This window comes from Petaurus breviceps, unplaced genomic scaffold (genome assembly GCF_028583685.1).
Source record: "Petaurus breviceps papuanus isolate PSGF00001 unplaced genomic scaffold, PetGlider_PUasm1.0 138, whole genome shotgun sequence".
Classification (NCBI taxonomy): domain Eukaryota; kingdom Metazoa; phylum Chordata; class Mammalia; order Diprotodontia; family Petauridae; genus Petaurus; species Petaurus breviceps.
In genome coordinates this window covers 23563345-23585077 of record NW_027185694.1, presented here as the reverse complement: position 1 = coordinate 23585077, position 21733 = coordinate 23563345, and the positions used below count along the sequence as shown (strand labels likewise).

General features: G+C 40.9%; 1 protein-coding gene across 1 annotated transcript in view; it reads left to right on the top strand.

Annotated features, from left to right (window-relative positions):
- Positions 1–18702, top strand: part of LOC138144204 (mesothelin-like) — a 41823-nt gene extending 23121 nt beyond the window's left edge. Inside the window, exons 13-20 of the mRNA XM_069065538.1 lie at positions 3047–3164; positions 5092–5285; positions 6339–6491; positions 9153–9286; positions 11163–11299; positions 15097–15191; positions 15564–15753; positions 18415–18702. Of these exons, the coding sequence (XP_068921639.1) occupies positions 3047–3164; positions 5092–5285; positions 6339–6491; positions 9153–9286; positions 11163–11299; positions 15097–15191; positions 15564–15753; positions 18415–18527 (1134 nt within the window). The 3' untranslated portion in view covers positions 18528–18702. The remainder of the gene's footprint in view (positions 1–3046; positions 3165–5091; positions 5286–6338; positions 6492–9152; positions 9287–11162; positions 11300–15096; positions 15192–15563; positions 15754–18414) is intronic.
- Positions 18703–21733: the final 3031 nt, after the last annotated feature.

Here is a 21733-nt window from a genome sequence, read left to right as displayed (position 1 = left end):
ATTTCTCTCCCCACCCTCAGGCCTCCTACAGAACAAGCTGAGATGTCTCCCTATCTTCTCTTATGTCCCTAGCAAACACTCAGCCCTGTAGAGGTTGACAGCAGGGAACAGGCAGAGAGGTTGGATTGAGGCAGGAATTGCACACATGGGAAAATTGGAAGAGGTCTGAAAAGGAGAGGAAGTGAGATGCCATGGAAAGTATTGTGATTTAGAATCAGAGCACCTGGGTTTGAATCCCTGCTCTGCCACTAAGTAGCGGTATGACACTGGGCAAATTACAATCTCTCTGGACCTCAATTGTATTCTATATAAAATGAAAGGATTGGACTAAACAGCCACCAAGGTCTCTTTCCAGTTCTGAATTTATATGATCCTCTGATCTTACAACAAAAATTACACTTGGTACTCATTGACTCATCAGGGGGACTTGTCTTGATCTTTCTCAGCTCCCTCTAACTCATTTCTTTGTTTTTGCTTTAAAAATCAGTCATAGTCAGTCCCTCTACCCCCCTTTTTGTTCCTGGATCCCCATATGTCACCCCCCCCTACTCTGTCCCACATCTCTTCTGCAATAAAACCTGTGAGAGTAAGCACCTACTATATGCCTGCTATATACTATATACCTAGCCTGCTCTGAGCCCTGTAGAAGTGAGGAGAGTGAGGAGACTCAGTGCCTTCCCTCAGGGAGCTTACAGTCTAGTAGTCTTCTATTTAAGAGTTGAAAGGGATCTTTAAAATCATATAGTCTCTCTCCATTTTACATATGGGGAAACTGAGGCCCAGAGATTAGCCCAAGGTCATATAGCAATTATGTAGAAGAGCTTAGACTTGAACCCAAATCTCCAGACTCCAAAGTCAACACTTTTTCCACTATACTGAACTCCCCCTAGAATATCATCTCAGTGTGGGAAACCTGGAATACTAATGCATTGTTGGTGGAGTTGTGAATTGATCCAACCATTCTGGAGAACAGTTTGGATCTATGCCTAAAAGGCTATAAAACTGTGCATACCCTCTGATCCAGCAACACCACTACTAGGTCTGTATCCCAAAGAGATCATAAAAAAGGGAAAAGGACCCACATGTACAAAAATATTTATTTGTGGTGGCAAAGAATTGGAAATTGAGGGGATGTCCATCAACTGGGGAATGGCAAAACAAGTTGTGGTATATGAATGTTACGGGATACTATTGCGCTATAAGAAATGAAGAGCAGGCAGATTTCAGAAAAACCTGGAAAGACTTACATGAACTGATACTGAGTGAAGTGAGCAGAACCAGGAGAACATTATACACAGTATATACATATAACAGCAACATTGTTTGATGACCAACTTTGATAGACTTAGCTCTTCTCAGCACTACAATGATCTAAGACAATTCCAAAAGATTCATGATGGAAAATACTATCCCTATCCAGAAAAAGAACTATGGAATCTGAATGCAGATCAAAGCATACTATTTTCTTATTTTTTTTCTTTCTTGTGTTTTTTTTCCCTTTTGTTCTGATTCTTTTTTCACAACATGACTAAGATGGAAATATGTTTAATATGATTGTACATGTATACCTTTATCAAATTGCATGCTGTCTTGGGGAGGGGACAGGGGAGGAAGAGAGAGAAAAAATTGTGAACTCAAAATCTTATAAAAATGAATCTGGAAATCATCTCAGGTCATTTCCAGACAGAGGTAAATACCCAGAAGGCTTCCTTAGCATTTCTCCTCTATCTAGGGGAAGCCTGGTTGGAGGCAGAATCCAGGGGAAGTCATTAACAAAAGGCAACTGCCTTGATCAGGAAAAAACTCCATCTTCAAAGAAACAGAATTTCCTTTTTGCTTGTGGACTGCCTCCATCTCCCTGTGAATAGGGAGATTATGTGAAGGAATGAGAGGGGCACTGGAAAGCCCTACCTTTACTGGAAAGTTCCACCAACGGCCAGCTACTGATGCCTGAAATCCCACCATTAGAGTGCACATTCTTTAGAGACTCTTAGAATTTCTTGTTAATATGCAAGTGGCCCTCTGAGGGTGGGTGGGGAGAGGTGGGAATCATAAATTTAGTCATTATCAATCAGATATAGAGTAAATGGCATAATGGGAGGAATGATAAACTTGGAATCGGGAGAGCCCAAGGTTCAAATCTCACATCTAGCATATGCTTTTTATGTTGTCCTGGACAAGTAATTTCACTTCTCTGTACCTCAGTTTCTTCATCTGTAAAAATGGAAATAATATTATCTGTTCTGCTTCATAGGATTATTGTGACAATCAGATAAGATAACATGTAAATCACATGTAAAACACAATACTATATTAAGGTCAATCATTATAAATCTTAATTATTATTTAGTTTATAAGTCCATGACAGCTTGTGTCAAGCAGGTTTGATTTGGATGAAAAGTCAAGGAAAGATCAATGAAGCTGGAAAGGGAGATGTGAAGGAAATAGATAAACCCTCCCAATTCCATAGAGGAGACCTATTTCTTCTGTATCTGTTCATAGAGTTGATTTGTACCTCTAATTTCCCTAATCAGGGCTTAATGTCAGGTGATTTGTGTTTCAATCTAGGCTTTTTCTCTTACTTTGGGCAAGTCACTTCCCTCTGGTCCTCAAATTTTAAAAATTCAAATTTTAAAATGGTGATAATGATCCCTGCACTATCTGCTTCATGGGACTATCCTAAAGATCAGGTGATTCGCAAAATGCCTACTATTTAAAGCCAAACATTCTTGCCCCAGGGGCAGCTGGGTGGCACAGTGGGTTGAGTGCCAGATCTGAAGTCAAGAAGACTCATCATTCTGAGTTCAAATCCACTCTCAAACATTTACTAGCTGTGTGACCCTGGGCAAGTCACTTAACCCTCTTTGCCCCAGTTTCCTCATCTATAAAAATGAGCTGGAGAAAGAAATGGTCAACCACTCCAGTATCCTTGCCAAGAAAACTCCAAATGGGGTCATGGAGGGTTGGACACAGCTGAAAAACAACTGGAGAAAAATTCTTGCCCCAAGTGCCCATCTCTCCCTAACACCATCCCTTTGTTTCACAGGCCTGGAAGACACAATTTTTTCCAAATTTCTTGAGTTGGCTAAAGATCCACAACAAGGAACAATTCATGTACAGTTTGAAACAACTCAAAGGAACCCAGAGGAACAAACGGGACACAAGTAGGTAGTCTACATGCTGACGTTCTGAGCTCCCTGTCTCTCTTGATCACTTCCTACTTATTCTTCTTAAAAGTTGCTTCTTCTTGAAGCGTCTCATAATCAAACATAGACCATCAGAGATACCCTAGCCTACCCATCTCCATTATGCAAATGAGGAAATCCACCTCCCAGACAGAAGGGGCTTCCCCAAGGTCACCCTACAAGCTATCAGTACAATCCCAAAGATAATCTAGATTTCTTAGTTCTAGCACTTTCTCCACTGTATCAAAATCAATGTCAGGGGACCCGGATTCAAATCCCAGCTCTACTATGTGCGACCTGTGTGACCGTGGCAAAGTCACTTTACTGCAATTTCCACATCTGCAAAATGAAGGAATTGAACCAGATGACCTCTAGGGCCCCTCCCAGCCATGGCCATGACCCTCCCTCACTAAGACAAAGGGAACTTCCTTTCCAGTTTTTCAGGAAGAAATTCTTATTACCTAAAACAAATGAGATCACTCTTTCAACGTGTCCCTAGCATTTTGCATTTTTTCTTCATCTGTCTGTTTGTTCCAAATTATCTTTTTAAAATGTTGACTAATTTTGACCAAGACTAAAGGTTACAGAAATAATAATAATAATAACAACTTATATTTATACAGTACTGTGCATCTTATGCTCTAAAGCATATCTTGCAAGTATCATTAGACCTGGAAGTCAGGAAAGGCTCTGACACGTCCTAACTGTGTGACCATGGGCAGATCACTTAATCTGTCTGAATCTCAGTTTCCTCATCTGCAAAATGGGGCTGTCATGCTTTCCTCCCAGGGTTATTGTGGGCTCAAGTGTGATAATGTATATAAAATGTTTTGCAAACTTTAAAAGTGCTATGTAAATGTCAGTTATCATCACCCTTCCTGACCCAGCTCATTTACTACCCCTTTCAGCGAATTTTCTGTAATATACTTAGCCAGGAGTGATCTCCTTCTGAACTACTGAAACGCTTTGCTCTATTCCTATCTTACACTCATATTCTGTTCCTCCCCCTTCCTGCTACTACCCCTATTACACTGTGAGCTCCCAGAGGGGAGGGACCATATCATTCATTTTGGTCTCTCCCAGAACCCCAAGCTCAGGGCCTTCCAATTAACTCTTTCTCAGTAGATGTTTGAATGGAGGAGGAAGGATTGTGTCGATTAAATTCAATAAATATGTATTAATATCTACCATTGTCGTTTGTATGAAATGATCGGAGAGTTTGGTGAAATGCAAGGTCAATAAGAGTCAACAGTGTAACAGAACGGCTGAAAAAAAAATCCTAATATTCTTAGTAAAGGCATTCAGTCCAGAATGAGGGAGGTGTTCCTCCCTGATCAGACCATATCTGGACAGCTCTGCTGAGCTTACGTGTTTAGAAAGCACATTGCCAAGGTAGAAGAGTGTCCAGAGGGAGAAGACCAGGAGGATTCCATTTGAATGGTCAACCATGAAACTGAAGAGCGGTTTCAGCTGGGGGGAGGGGCAGGATGGTGATCAAGTTATGTTTCAGAGAGGATCGTGGAGAACGTGGCACCTGAACCTGCCAAAAATAAAAAAGGGATATCTCAATGGATAAAGGAGAATTCCCAGTATAGAAAAGAATGTGAGCAGAAGTATGGGGCTGGAGAAGAGCTGAAAGATAGCAGAGGATGTGAAAGGGCATAGCACGAGATAAGGCTAGAAAGGTAAGCTGGAGCCAGATTGTGGAAGGCGTTGGATGGCAGGACCCCTAAATTCGCAACGCGTCTTCCAGACATTTCATGCGAAGGATGCAATGAGTGGTCTCTTTCTGCAGGAAGCCCAGCACAAGGGCTTGAGACTTACACAGGGTTATTGGGTAGAAAGGAAAGGAAGGTTTTGCATCTCTGGGAAGTCACCCCATGGCCATTTTTGCTCTGTGCCTCAGCCCCTTGTTCTGGAGTGCCACTAACAGCAGATAGAGTAAGGAAGGAGAGAGACATGATAGCAGCCAGCTACACTTCGAGCAGTGATCTGGAAGCCTGCTTGCCGGACAGCGTCCTAAAAAACCACTTGGAGCTCTTTGGGAGCATGGAATTTGAGGATCCCCTGCTCCAGGTTCTGAAAATGAAACTGGATAAGGTAGAGTTGAGCTGGTGAGGAAAGAGGGAGAGGGAAGTCATGGGAGGGACATAACCAAGCTCTCAACCTATGAGATCAGCAAGCCTAACATGCAAAGGCATGCAGGTGGGAGGGGGAGGTCACCCTGTATATTTAGTCCTAGTAAGGCAGTTCACAAATCCAAAAATCTTTGTCAAGCCCATTCATTTTCCCATATGGACAGGAGGCAATGTGCTACAGTGAACCCAGATTCTAGTCCCAAAACTACTACTGTACTGCATGACTTGGGCCAATCCTTTCTCTCTGTGTACCTCCTTTTTAAAGCATACTAAGTTTATGCTACTAATGAAATGCTATTATGCCAAAAGGAATTGCAAATATGAAAAATATACAAAAATACAGGGAAAATAAGAAATGCTACAGAACAAAGAAAGCAGTATCAGAATAAGAATATAGGAGCGGCTAAGTGGCACAGTGAATAGACCACTGGCCTGGAGTCAGGAGGACCTGAGTGCAAATCCAGCCTTGACACACTTACTAACTATGTGACCTTGGGCAAGTCACTTAACCCCAATTGCCTTGACCTCCCCACTCCAAAAAAAAAAAAAAAAAATATATATATATATATATATATACACTGACTATATATAAAAAATAAAAACAACAAAATTGAAAAATATGCAACACAAAGAGTTCATAGAAGGAAGAAAAACAATAGAATTATTGTTTTGTTTACATTGATATATGCATTTTAAAAGCAAATTGTAAATAATTTACAGTTTTCAGATCTCCATACAATCATTTTTAAATTGTGTTTTGTTGATGGTTACTGAGTTTAGACTATTTTTTTTTTGAGGCGATCAGGGTTAGGTGACTTACCCAGTGTCACGTGGCTAGGAAATATCTAAGGCCAAATTTGAACTCAGGTCCTCCTTGACTCCAGGGCCAGCGCTCTTATCTACTGCCCCACCTACTTGCCCTGAGTTGAGACAATTTTTTAAGTGAAGTTAAACTAGAAGTCCCTGAGGTTGAGTTTAGCGCTGACACACTGCGCCATATGATGTCTTGAAACAGATGCTTGGAGTGCTTCCGGAAGACTACCTCCCACTCCTGGGCCACATAGCCAAAGCATATCAACCATCAGAGATGGCCAGGTGGAACGTCACTGCCAGTGATACTCTAGTCGCCCTCCTGAGAGGAACTTCTTGGTTAAATCATGATGAAAAGGTAAGAAGAGAGAGAGAGCCAGCATGTATAGTGAAGAGAGCTAGTCTTAGACACATGAAGCCCTGAGTTCAAGTCCTGCTTCTGGCACATACTGGGATGACCCCAGAGGTAATCTGTTTTTCCCAGAGGTGGGGAACCTGCAGCCTCAAGGACATTAGGTGCTCAAGTGCAGCTTCCCCACCCCTGGTTTAGCCTATCAGAGCCCCCAGGAAATTCTCTAAAACTGTAAGTTGCAGAGCAAGTGCTAGCTTGCATTGATAGAGGAAGTCCTCTCTACCATTGAAATCATAGGTACAGAACAAAAAAAAAATGTAGGGGGAACAACAGAAAAATTCCTCTCCTACTTGGTCTACTGAAAATCATCTTATAAAATTTTGTTGTTGTTCAATCATGTCTGATTCTTCGTGACCCTGTTTAGGGTTTTCCTGGCAAAGATGCTGAAGTGGTTGGCCATTTCCTTCTCCAGCTTATTTTACAGCTTAGGAAACTGAGGCAAACAGGGTTAAGTGACTTAGCCAGGGTCACAGAGCTGGTAAGTATCTGAGGCCAGATTTGTACTCAGGAATATGAGTCTTCCTGACTCCAGGCCCAGCACTCTATGCACTATGGTGACACCTAGTGGCCTATAATTATAATGGCAGCAGTAGCTAACATGATGCTTTAAGGTTTATGGCACTTTATAAATATTAACTCACAGCAGCCCTGTGAAATAGGTGCTATTATTATCTCAATTCTTCAGATGAAGAAATTGAGGCAGAGATTAGGTGACTTGCCCAGGGTCACACAGCTAGTAAATGAACTCAGGTCTTCCTGACTTCATGACTGCGCTAGATACCTTTGAAGCACTTAGTGCTATGCGACATCTCAAAAGGGAAAAAGGGATCAGGGAGGTTTCCTTAAGGAGACATGGAGGATGGACTGGATGAGGGAGAGAGCAGAAGTAAGAGCTGCTAGAAGATCGTTACAATAGCCTGGCTGGATGGACTCTCAGTGTTAACTCTAGGCTGGTGGCAGTGGTCCAGGTGTGCCTTGCTCTACACAGCATGTTCCTGATAAATTGTCTCTGAATGAGGATTTTTCTAACTCAAATTACAATGAAAAGCTAATTGCTTCAAGGAACCCAGCAGGACAGAGGCATACTCTTATAGTTGGGGAAAAAAAATTAATAGAAATAGTAACTCCCTCATCCATCTCTTTTATAGGTTTGGAATTTTGCTAATCAGGTTTCTCTAAACTGAGACCCATCTCTAGGTGAAGCCCAGGGCATAGGGAGCTTTAGTTGACTCTATAGGCACAGAGGGTAGCACTGTGGTCCTATGCCCATCCATTAGGCTCATCGAGATTTTCCTCTCTGAGGCCACCAGCTTCTAGATGTTCAATCTTCCTATTCAATGTTTCAGGTTTTAGTGTTGCTAGTGGACCATGAAGCAGAAACCCTGGGTCAGATCAGAGCAATGGGTTCATTGGATGGGACTGTATAGGAGAGATGATCTCATGAAACAGGAAGCTAAAGAAAAAGGCAAAAGAGACATCTAGAGGCCATATGGCTCACTGTCTCTGAAAGTCAGTCCTAACGCTGCAAAGCTGCCTATTAACCAGCCCCCCACAAGCATCCAAAGAACGAATTTGTCCCTAGAATTGGTTAGAATCGTAGTACTTAACACTCACCTAACACTTCACAGTTTACAAAATATTTAACTGGTTTTAAGGCGCCTTACTATTCACAAAGACAGTTTCCAATGTACTTTATAATTCACAAAACTTATTTACAAAGTACTAGTACTACTCGTCACAAATTACTACCAAGTGCAAAGTTACCATTTATTTTCAGAGATTTTTTAGTTTACAAAGTCCTCTATGACTTAAAAAGTGCTTTATGATTTACAGAACACTTACAATTTACAAATGTATTAATCTCTTTTTGCTCATCTGAGTCTCACAATAGTCTGAGTTGTTGCCCCCATTTTTCAGAGGAGTAAAATAAGCCCAGGGAAGGGAAATGATTTGCCCGAGGGCACACAGTTAGTTAAAGGCAATGCTAAGACCAGAACCCAGAGTCCTCAGCCACCAATCCAAGACCCTTCCTCTATATTCCATTCACCAAAGAGAGAAGACTAAAGATATGGGAAGAATTCCTTTCTTACCCTTCCTCTCTTCCTTTTCTCCCTTCAGCATTTACAGAGCACTTACTATGTGCCTAGACCTGTGCTACGTTAGGATACAGAAGAAGTTAGAGTCTTTCTTATAATCTGAATATAGAAAGGAGACACTTCCAGAAAGCAACTAGAAAACAGAATTAGGACATTACTTTTTTTTTTGGAGGGGTAATTGGGGTTAAGTGACTTTGCCCAAGGTCACATGGCTAGTAAGTATTAAGTGTCTGAGGCCAGATTTGAACTCAGGTCCTCCTGACTCCAGGCCAGTGCTCTATTCACTGCACCACCTAGCCACCCCAGTAATGGGACATTAAAGTACTTGGCTACATGGCCTTTCATTCTTCCTACAAATGCCATTCATTTTCAGCTCCAAAATAGTCACCTTACCCACCAACAATAATCCTGAGACCCTGCAAGGAAAGGAGAGGCGAGAAGGCATTGGATGTTGGACTGGGAAAGGAGACCTGACATCTAGGAACATTAAATATTGTGTATGTGTTCATAGGTCAATGAAATGGTCAACCAGTACCTGAAAGGGAACCACACCCAGCTCAGAGGGACTGTCCTCACTGCACTGGACCCCCACATCTGCGCTTTGGAAGACCATCTGCTGCAGCAGCTCAGTCCTGAGGACATCTGGTATAACTCAAGTCATCTCTCTCTTGTAAAAAATAATCTGGGCTCACATTGATATAGCACTTTAAAATTTACAAAGCATTTTGTATATAAATATGATGATAATAATAGCTAGCACTTATATGGTATTTACAATGTGCCGGGCACTATATTAAATACTTCACAACTGTTACCTCATTTGTTCCTTAAATCAACCCTGGGAGGTAGGGGCTATTATTATCCTCATTTTACTTATGAGGAAACTGAGGCAAATAGTTTAAGTGACTTTCCCAGTGCCACAAAGCTAGGAAGTATCTGAGGCTAACTGTGAACTCAGGTCTTCCTGACTACAGGAATGAGATCCACATTTCATAGGTGAGAGGACTGAGTTTCATAGAAATTAAGTGGCCTGGGGCAGTTAGGTGGCACAGTAGATAATAGCATGGTGGCCCTGGACTGAAGAGGACCTGACTTCAAATCCAGCCTCAGATACTTACTAGCTGTGCAACCCTGGGCAAGTCACTTAACCCCAATTGACTCAAAATAACCCTGAGATTAAGTGACCTGCCCAGGGTCATTCATTGCACATGAAGTGGGATTTAAACATGTCTTCTCAACTCTTAGTCCAGCATTCTAAACCATGCTTCTCTTCTAAGGATGTCAGATGGGGCTAAACTGAATTAGTGCTCAGGGCTCACTCAAACCCAAAGACACCAAAAGACAGAAGAGTCTTAGCAGATGTCTGGAGAGAAGATATGAGCTACCCACAATCTGTCTTGGCTCCCAAGACTTCCTCCTCTGGGCTCTTTGATTTCAGATCCTTCCCTCCTTTTCACATGGATTGGAAACACTGAGAGCTGCCTCTTCCTTAGCAAAGTAATAAGATTATGTCTCTGGGGCCTCTTTTTTTTCCCCTGGAGTCCCATGGGAAAAATCAGGAGATTTGGGTTCTTATCCCAGACATTTCCACTAAGAACAGTATGATCTCTGGCAAGTTAGCTCCCCCTCCCTGGGTCAACTTGGTTTCTTCGTCTGTTAAAAAAAAATAGTTCATTTATGAGGTCCCTTGCAGTTCAAACAATCTGTTCTATGTCCTAAACTGCCTATGTCCTTAAGTCCTAAGCTCAAACATTCCAATATTCTCTGGATATAGTGTCTTTCTTCATATGTACTTTTTAGTTAATTTGGGTATTTATAATAGTAAAAATTACTTATTCTCATTCTATTTTATGTTTTGAATCAGGCACAGTGAGTGGCTATTTTTGTCTGAATCATTTCAGGGGGAGGGGGTGTCATGGTATGAGTCTCTGAAGAGCTCTCCTTTGGGAGTGACTGGGATATGGGAAGATTAAAAGAAAACCATGAGACTCTCCCCTAATTCACCAAGTCTCTCTCTGTAGCTCCTCTGTGCGGTAGGATTTGGGTTGTGTCTAGTTCAGCCCCTGAGCCCCAAGCAAGGGCTAACAGTATAACCTTATACAAATCAAGGGACCACAAGATGATAGATTGATGGCTGGAAAGAACCTCAGAAACCCCTTCCCCTTTAGTTTTACAGTTGTGGAGACTGAGGCCCAAAGATGTTAAGCAATTTGCCCATGGTTGCACAGTAGCGAATGGCAAAGCCAGTATTAGAAACAAAGCCAAGACCAATACCCTTTCTACAGTCCCACACTGCCACTCACATCATGATACCCCCTCCCCCGAAATGATGCAGACAGAAATAGCCACTCACCGTGCCTGATTCAAAACATAAAATAGAAAGGGAATAAGTCATTTTAACATAGCCTTCAAGACCCCAGGATTACCTTCACGCCGCGAGGAGTACAGGTGTAGAATTCTAATCGAGGTCTAGGTTTTCAAGTTCTAAGTTAAAATGGTTCCAAATCTTTCAATGGCACAGGGAGCTGAGTACACCTCTGGATATTTCTCAGTGTTCTCAAAGAAAGAAGAACCTCATCTACCACCAGGTGAAAGCCACAGTCCAGGAGCACCAGAATGCACAGAATGCCTATTACCAGATGCTAAAGTCCTTGCTTGGTGAGTGCTTCGGATGCTGACAAACACACAATATCGGTCTAGGTCTTCCAGTTCACTCCATAGATCTTTATGAAAAAACAAATCCAGGGGCGGCTAGGTGGCATAGTGTGTAAAGTGTCAGCCCCAGAGTCAGGAGGACCTGAGTTTGGTTCCGGCTTCAGACACTTCATACACACACACACACACACACACACACACACACACACACACACACACACACACAAACTAGCCGTGTAAACTTGGGCAAGTTACTTAACCCCAATTGCCCTCAAAAAAGGCAAAAAAAAAAACAACAAATACAAAAATAAATCATGAAATGTACCTCCCTCCTATTGACAAAGAGGTGGGGGACTACAAGGGAAGAATAGTGTATACATTGTCAGATATAATCCTTGCTTGGGTATTTTTGCTAAACTATTTTTTTGTTGTTGTTGTTACAAAGAGTTAAATTCCAGAATGGGAAAGGCAAGAGAGTATAGTGCACAGGGGGCAGGTATGGCAGATTTCCCAAAATGACTGATTCAAAAGCAAAACATTATAAATAAAACTTTCTTTTTAAAAATCTCTGGCCATAACTAAAGTTTTCCCAGACTGCCCACCCCTACTCAGCAATATCAGCACTTTAATCTAGGGTCATAGAACATTAAATTTAGGAGGGATTTAAAGATCATTTAGTCTATGGGGATTTTTTTTTGAACCAGACCTGTAGTTTCAATGTGACTATTCGTCAGGAAAGCCCCTCTACCCATACAGATCTTCCCCTGCTCTGAAAGAAACTATAATCTTACAGAATTGCATGAGATACCGAGAGATTGAATTCATTTAGTATTTTATCCATATATGAAAAATGGAGAAACTGAGGCACAAAGAGGGGAAGGGATTTGTCCATAGGAACCTGACTTAGTGGCAGAGGAAAGGACTGGAAGATCTGACTTTGAGTCACGCAACATATTAGCTGTATTGCCCTGAACAAGTCATTTCACAAATGTGAGCCCAATTTTCCTTATTTTCCAAACAGGGGACATAATACCTACCTTGTATATCTTATAGGGCTTTTTTGTTTTTTATAGTATACATATATAGTGTATATATATAGTATAGTATATATACTATATACATATAGTATAAATGTAAGCTGCCCAATTAGAGCCCAGATCTCTTGCCCCCTAATCCTATGCTCTTTCTAGCGCAAGGCCATAATGCCTCATATTCTTAGTTCTTCCTGTGTAAGTAGCCAAAATGATTTCAGTGTTGGTCCTTTTGGTGATGATAAGAGAGGAAGCCCCAAAAGAGCCTCTGCTGATTATTTTTCTGTAGAGCAAAGAGAAACAAGAGTATCACACACATTGAAAGAAAGAGAAGGAGACAGAGAGAAAGAGACAGAAGAGACAAAGACAGAAAAGGGGGGGAAGACAGAAGAAGGAGAGAGAGAGAAAGAGACAGAAGAGAAAAGGGGGGAAGAGATGGAAGGAGAGAGGAGAGGGGGAGAGAGAAAGAGACAGAAGAGACAAAGACAGAGAGAGGAGGAGAGAGAAGGAAAGAGAGAGAAGGAGAGGGGAAGAGAAAGAGGCAGAAGAGAGAGCAAGAATGAGGAAGAAAGAAAAGGAAGGAGAGAGAAAAAGGGAGAAAGAAGGGGGAGCAGGGAAATAGAGACAGAGAAACAGAGAGAGTTCTTTGCACGAGAAGCATTGACAGACTCCAGAGGGAGCCCTCAGTTATTTCTATGAGTGAAACACAACAGTTCAAGATGAGAGGAGGTCTCTGCAGCCATATCCAGTGGCATTATGGGAAGTGGCAAGGGGACAGTGAGCAGATCTGAGGTCTAGGCCCTGCAGAATCGCGGGCAAGGCATGCTCCTGGTCCAGGCTTCAACTTCTCCATCTATAAAATGAGGAATTTAAATTAAATGATAACTCAGGTCCTTTCCAGCTCTAACAGACTCTGAGGGAAGTAGGAAGCAGCGCTCGACAAAGGATGAATCTCCCTACAAATACTGCTCTCTCTCCTCTGTCTCCTCGCAATCTGGGAAGTCCTGAGGCTCAGCTGAGGAAACTATAGCTGCTGCAGGTGGCGCCAACATGCTGTTCAATGGGACATTTCAATTGGTCAGAGGCTGGATTATAAACTATCAAAGCTAGAAATTTTGCTGGACCAATAGAAATGTTTAGAATGAACTTGTTCTACTTTTACAAGAACTGTGATTTCAATGGGGGGGGGGGGGAAGTCCTTGGGAAGAAAATCCCATCTACCTATGCAGGTTTATAATCTAAGAGAGTTGCCTGGGGTATTGAGAAGTTAAGGAATAATAATAATGACAAATAATGACAAATAACCAATGTTTATGTAGCACTTTAATGTTTGTAAAACACTTTATAGACTCATTTGATATTATTAATTCATTTGATCTTCACAATAACCCTGGGAGACAGGTATTCTTATTATTCCCATTTAAACCACTTAACTTCGGTCTGCCTCGATTTCCCCATCTGTAAAATGGGGATAACAATAACACCTACACCCCAGAGTTGTGAGGACCAAATGAGATGATATTTGTAATATATTTTGAGCACAATGCCTAGAAAGGCATTTGAATGGTTGTTTGCAGCATGGTACAATGAAAAAAAGACATGATTTGGAATCAGAGGACCTGGGTTCAAATTCCAGCTTGGCTACTTACTACCTGTATGATACATCACTCTACTCTCCAGGCCTCAGTTTCCTCATCTGTCAAATGAAGGGATAGAATTAGATGACCTCGGAGGTCCCTTCCAGTTTTCCATCCATGATCCTTTAGGGGAAGTGAATGATCCTATGCTGCATGATCTCCATCCTCTCCTCAGACCTCACTGCAAGATCTCAAGCATCAGTTGAATCAACATTAAATGCCTACTATTCGAATTAAGGAATCCAGAAACCTGGCCACTACTAGTATTTATAACTGAGTCAAACAGGTCTTAGCGAGCTGTGTTGGGGATGCAGTTTAAGTGACTTGTCCATGGTCACACAGCTAGGGGATAAAGACAAAATAAATGTTACGGCTCTGTAAGAGTAGTGTCAGCAGCACTAAAGCTCAGAACAAATTCAGGCTAGTGAGGAAAGATAAGAACATCAAAAAAAGGTGAGGTGGGGGGTGGCTAGGTGGCACAGTGAACAGAGCACCGGCCCTGGAGTCAGAGAACCTGAGTTCAAACCCAGCCTCAGACACTTAATAACACTTACTAGCTGTGTGACCTTGGGCAAGTCCCCTAACCCCAATTGCCCTGCCTTCCCCCCTCCAAAAAAAAAAACCAACCCCACTTATAAAAAAAGGCAGGGCGTAGGGAGAGGTTGGGGCTTGTTTTAGGTATATTGAGAAAAAGAGGAGGACCAAAGAAGCCATAAAGCCACGGCCCAGGTTAGTCAGCATAATGATGACAGACTCCAGAAAGAAGATAGAACTACTCAATTCTTATGTGCCTTGCCTTCTCTCTCAAAGAGAATAATCTTTGGACTGAAAAGGACAGAAAATGACTAACAGGTTAAAACGCAACAGACGTAGGAAAGAGGATATTCTTGCTCAGGTCTAGGTGGGACTAGATGGCTTGTCCTTTTAACAGGGAGAGAGCATTCCAGACAGCAGGGGTCAGGCTAAAGTACAGGGTGTACAGGACACAGGGAGGCTCTTCTTAGACCAGTGTATTTACTGGGGGATGGGGTACAAAGGACCCAGAAAATCAGGTCAATAGGGTTGTACTAAACTCAGTACTAGCCAAATGTCTAATGGCTTAAGTTGGGAATTCTCTGCTTTCTCCTGGCAGGAGGAGCCCCATCTGAAGATCTCATTCAATTTGCAGCTGACTCGCCCGTGATGGCCATGGACACCTTTACAGCCCTCAATCCTGAGGAGGTTAAGGTGGGAAACACTGGGGGTAAAGCTTCTCAATGGAACCGCCAGCTGTGAAGTCCCACACTAATCATTTATGGGCTCATAGCTTGAGTTCATTCCCTGAATCCTCAGGATGAATTGATGTACCCAAGGTATAACTTTGGCTCAAAGTCCAGTGATCTTTCCACTAAACCACAGTGCTTCCCTCTTCCTAAGAGCAGTGAATGGATAACGGTCAAACATATGACCTTGGTTTTCTGAACACTGCATCTTAATCCACTGAGCTAACTAGCCCTAGACCTTTGATACTGTCTTGTTGGTCTGTGTCTGCTGGGATGTGCATTGTAGGACCCAAGGCAACAGTCTCAGGTGTTCTCTCTTTTCATTTTGGATCCCTAGAAATTAAGTCCTCAAAATCTGAAAGACTTACTTGACATAAATCTCTCTGAGCTGAACACCATTGTTGAGCATCCTACAGTACAAGCTTGGGTGAAAGCTCATACCCAGTCAGAAGTGAATGCCATTGGGCTCAAGGTTATGGCTGGACACCCAGACCCAACACCTGATGGCTCCTTTGTTTTAACATCAGGTAAGTGAATTCCTGGGACATTGCCTTAATGATCAAAACAGTATACAGATGGCATTTTGCCTTCCAAAAGTAATACAACCTCACCAAATCAGACTAATAAGAAGAAAGGTCTATATGAATGAGTAATATGAAGCCTACCCCAAACTGCAGAGGCTAGTACTTCTTCCCTCCAAATTACCTTGTATTTCTTCTGTATATATTTTGTATGTATATACATATATTTAAGGTATACTTTTTGTCTCTGGTAATCTAATATAAACTCCTTGAGGACAGGGATCCTAGTACCCAGAATAGTGTCTGACATACAATTGATTGATTAACAAGCCTGAAATACAGTCAGACTATACCTAACATCATTAATGGATACAAATGCAGGAATTTTAGAGAACTCTGAGAAGTTGACTTAGTACTCAGGATCATACAACCAGTATGTGCCAGAGGTGGTACTTAATCCAGGTTTTCTGGCTCAAAGGCTAGCTCTCTATCCACTGATCTCATGTAAAATATGTTATAATATAAAAAATTTTATATATACATCAGCAATTATTATTTCAAAGATAAGTAAGATATGAAACTTGTCCTCAGGTAATTCCACATCTAATGGGAAGAAGGGGGAAAGCTAGGACAGGCTAAGATTCCATTCAACAAGTATTTATTAAACCTCTATTACATGTAGTGGAGAGTGTTAGAACTAGAGTCAGAAAGTTTGCACTGAAATCCAGGCCATGCCACTTACTACCTATATGATCTTGAATTAGCCACTTAACCTCTCAGTAAATCAGTTTCCTTATCTGTAAAATGAAGTTGGACTGTATTCTCTCAAAGACCAAAACAAATCAGTCCTTCTTTCAAAGGAATTTTCACTCTACTGGAAGGATATAACCCATACATAGATAAGCAATTGCAGATTTGGGAGTGTTTGTTATTGTCATTATTGTTGTTTGCAAAGTATATTACAGGTAAGTTTGGAAGGGGTGAATTTCAGAAAGGAATAATAGATAACATTTATATAGGGCTTTAAGGTTTGTAATAGTATACATAATTTATTTCATTTGATAATCATTATAACCCCACAAGATATATACTATTATTACCCCCATTTTATAGATGAGGAAACTGATACTCAGAAAGTTTAACTGACTTGCCCAGGGTTACACAGATAAGTGTGTGTAGTGGTTTGAGCACAGGTCTTTATAATTCCAAGTCTAGCATTCTATTCACTGTGGCACAATTTTATCCCAACATAACAACATATATATGTATATACATATATGTGTGTATGTATGTATATGTGTGTATGACTACATAATCAACATATGTTTTATATATACTCCTATATATTTATTCCAACATAACTATATATGTGTATCTAAATAAATATACTCCTATATATATATATATATATACACACACACTCCTACAAATATCTACATATTTACTCCAATATCACTATCTATAACTACCTATGTGTTCTTATATACTCCTATGTATATCTATTCCAACATAATTATATATGTGTTTATATACACTCTTATTGTATGTATATATATACACTCCTATAAATATGTATATATATATTTCCTTATATATGCACCTATATTTTCTCCAACATAACTATATATAACTATGTATGTTTATATATATTTATATTTTATATATACATTAGATATTACATTCCTGTACATGTGCACATTCCTATTTATATATATACATTCCTATATATACATATAGATATATTTACTCTAATATAACTATATATATTTATCCCCATGTATACTACTATATGTCTTCATATATGTGTATGTATAGACATATATATTTACTCCAGCGTAACTGCATATAACAATATATACACATAAAAATATATATACATGAATAGCTGTAACATAAAAAGATGTTAAGAGCAAAGTTCAGAGATGAGACATCACAGAGCTCTAGGGAAAAAGGATGCCAGGCTGAGTCTGGATGCTTAGGCAGCCATTTGTCTTCACTATCTGTGGAAGGAAGGGAGCCCTTTAGAAATACAAGTTTGAGCCAATGGGTCAAGGATTCACCCGGCTGATGATTCAGTCAGCAAATATTTATCAAGTGCCTACTATGTGCCAGGGATTGTACTAAGTGCTAGGGATGCAGAGAAAGGTAAAAGATTCCTCTTCTGTGCTTATTTCAATGCAGAGAAAGGTAAAAGATTCCTCTTCTGTGCTTATTTCATATGGTGCAGCAGAGGGTTCCATGGATTATATCCATGGTGTGTTCTAATCTGTTCTAATACCTCCTAGCCTTCCCTGGCTCCAATGCTCTCCCTCCTTCCCAAAGCTTCCTTGGGTTTATTTTGTATACTCGGCATATACTCATTTGTGGGCATGTTTTCTCTCCTGATAGAATGTGAGCTCCTTGACACATCACAGGGGCTTAATAAAGAATTGTTGATTGATTCCAAGGCGAACATGCTCCATTAAAAGGAGCTGGACTGAAGCATTCAATGAGGATGTTGTTTTATTGACTTGCTGCCTAGAGTTACATTCAACTTTTCCTCCCGAGGAGAAAATTAGTGTTGTTCTAAAGAAAGAACCAGATGGCAAAGCTCCTCTCTTTCTCCAAAATGCCTCGTCCCCTACAGCTGTGCCCTAGTGATCAACTCTTTTCTTTATTCTGTTTCAGCACCGCCCATTTCCAGAGCGGAAGGAGCCCTCATGAAAGAACACAGGCTCCAGATTTCTTACACTATCCTCCTCGCCCTCTGGGGAGTAATGATTTCCTTAGGGGCTTCCTAACTGTCTTATAATAGATGTCAGTTACCATCTCATTTGTAACACCAACAAAGAGAGATTGCGATCTACCCAATGCACAAATGATTTGTCGCCTGTCTCTTGAATGCAGAGTACAAGGATACATACACTGTGTAAGAATTCCTTAACTTTTAATTGCAGCAGCTTTCTCTGCCTCCCATGTGTATTGTAAGATTTGCTTCATGTTGACAAATACAGAACATCTCAACAGAAAGGAACTGGCATTTGATATATTTCCAGTGTTGTGTTTATCGTCCTTTAATTATTCCATATGGTCACATTGTGGTATATGGAAAACTGTGCTGAAATTGAAGTGGGGACACCTGAGTTGCGATCCTGACTCTGCCACTAACTCTGTAGTCTTTCAGGAGGTGACTGGTGGGTTCTTTCAAGTTCTACTTTACCCCCTGGTCCTAAAATATCTGAGCATTTTCCTTTATGATTTCTTGAAATATAATGTCTAGGCTCTTTTTTGTTGTTGTTCATAGCTTTCAAGTAGCACAATGATTCTTAAGTTGGTTTGGGATTTTTTCCTCTAAGACACTTCACATTTTCTTTTATTTTTTTCAAACTTTTGGCTTTGTTTTATTTTTTCTTATTGGTTTGTTCTTTCCTCTGAGACAGCTCACATTTTCTTCGATTTTTTTTTCAAACTTTTGACTTTGTTTTATTATTTCTTGTTGGTTTGTTTTTTTCCTCTGAGACAGTTCACATTTTCTTTGATTTTTTTTCAAACTCTTGGCTTTGTTTTATTATTTCTTAATGTCTCATAAAGCCATTAGTTTCCATTTCACCAATTCTAGTTTTTGTGGAGTTATTTTCTTCAGTACCTCTTTTCCACACTGATAATTTTTTTTCATATCTTTCTTCCACATCTCTCATTTATATTTTTAGCTCTTTTTTTCTCTTGTTTTAACTCTTCTAACTCTTTTTATGTACAAGCTGCATTTTTCTTTGAAATTTTGCTTGTAGATGTTGAGTCATTCTCTTATGTGTTTGTGTCCTGAGCAGCCTAGTAGCTCTTTATGGCCAGATTCCTTTTTTTGTTTGCTCATTCTTTCAGCCTGCTTCTCGACTTTCGACTTCATGTCAGTGCCAGGCTCTGTGCACTTCTGGGGGTAGGAATGGGAGAAGCAAGGTGTCTAACCTGTGCTTCTGTCCTTTTAAGTTTTTCTGATGCTTTCACAGATCAGTCTGGGGGCCTGCAAGTTTTTAGTGCTCCCAAACTAGTGTCATCACTGTCTTCTTGGTCCAAGATCTACCAGTTCCTGACCCAGGTTTGAATCTGTTGACTTGTACATAGCTGAGAATTTCAGTGACCAGACTCAGTCATTATTAGCCCATTCAGAGACTCTTTAGATGTAGAGTGACTGAACTGCCAGTTCCCTTTGGTCTGAGACTCCTGCTGTAGTTATTCCACTGCAGGCTTACACGCAAGGCTCAAGGATAGAGCTGAGACACCATTTAGCTCCTGGAAGCAGAGACAAACAGCTCTGATGTGGAACTTGTCCCTTGTTCAGCACAGAGCTAGGCCCACTTTGTACCTGTTACTCTCCACCCTGAATCTGTCACCTGAAAGTGAGTAATGGACAACAGAACTGCCAGATGGCTCCTATAACTAATTCAAGGTCCCCTGGCACTTCCTGTCTGGTGCCCTGTCTCTACCCTCTTTCAGTTCCTAGGTGCTGAAATGGTCTGATGGTCTGTGCTCTGCATACTGCTGGCCAGACCCCAGCCCCAATGTCTACAAACCTCTCTGTCTCCCTAAGCCATGATGAGCTGGAAAAATGACTCACTGTGACTTTTTCTTGGCTTTCCCAATTAGAATCCAGACTGGTTCATTTTTCTAGATCATTATGGAAGAGTCATGGTATCTAGGCTCAACTGCTTCCTCTCCTTCCTCCAGAGTCATTTGAGTGTGCCAAATACCTCAGACCCTGAAAAAAAAAAAAAACCCTGATCTCATGGACACATTCATTCAAACATTTGAGTGCCTATGTGTATGGCACCATGTGTGATCCATAATAATATTTAACTAGTTAGCTGATAAACACAAGAATATTGGGATTAGGGACGGCCATTAGGTAGCACAGTGTGTAAGAGCACCAGCTTCAGTGTCTGGATGACCTGGGGATCAAATCTGGGCTCAGATACTTAGCACCACACCCAGAAATCACTGGCCGTGTAACCTTGAGCAAGTTACTTAACCCTGATTGCTTTAAAAAAAAAAAAAAGAATATTGGGAAAGGACCCCTCCTAATAAAAGTATTCAGAAATGCCAGACTGGGTTAAACCTGTGACCCATCATACCAGTCTACTCAGTTACAGTTTCATAGCTAGGCCTAGAGATACAAAAAATAACCATATGAGACACTCATGTTTATAGAATTAAGTAAGGTTTACATTAAGTATACCAAAGATCAGGAGATAATTAATTAGCTGTACAGCTATTTTTATAGGGAAATGAATCCTGAATTCCACCTGAGATGCCAGAAATTCAACCCTTCACTACTTACCTCCTAATAGAAAGAATAAGGGGAAGGAAGACTGAGGAACTTGGTAAGAAAAACATTGCTTCTTCTTATGAGAGAAAGTATCTCTCAATCAGTCTTTCTCCAAGTGATTGGGAAACTGAGTCAGAGCTAGAGCTTATGCCCATAGTTGATCAGAAACATATGGGTTATTCATAAAATTATGTGTTTGTAAGTCAAGGATAGCCTATCTCAAAAGATTAGTGTAAGATACAGTTATTTCCTCCTACTTATTGGAAGCCAGCTTCCTTAAATTTCAAAGCGATAGGGGGTATCCCATTTCTAGTATGATTACTGCTGCTGTTTGTCCTTGTGTTCTTGAAGAGAACCATGACATTAGGAATTTATGCCATGACTTGCAAGTGAATTGGATTTATGTGAGCAAGGGCTGTGCAAAGTCACCAACCTTACTTTTTCCTCCAGAGCCATCTAGGTTCAGTGGCAAGATACAGATCAGGATGACTGGAATGGCCCTGCTCTAGTATGATTGGCTTTGCAAGGACCACCTAGGTCTAAGTTCAAGACCAGGATGAAGCTTCTTAGTGGTCAAGAATCAGTGTATTTTGTGTGAGAGCTCACAAGGTTAATCCTGCTCCACCCTCCCACCCCCACCCCAGACTGTTTTTATGGGTTTTGCACAGAGGACTCCCTCCCAATCCA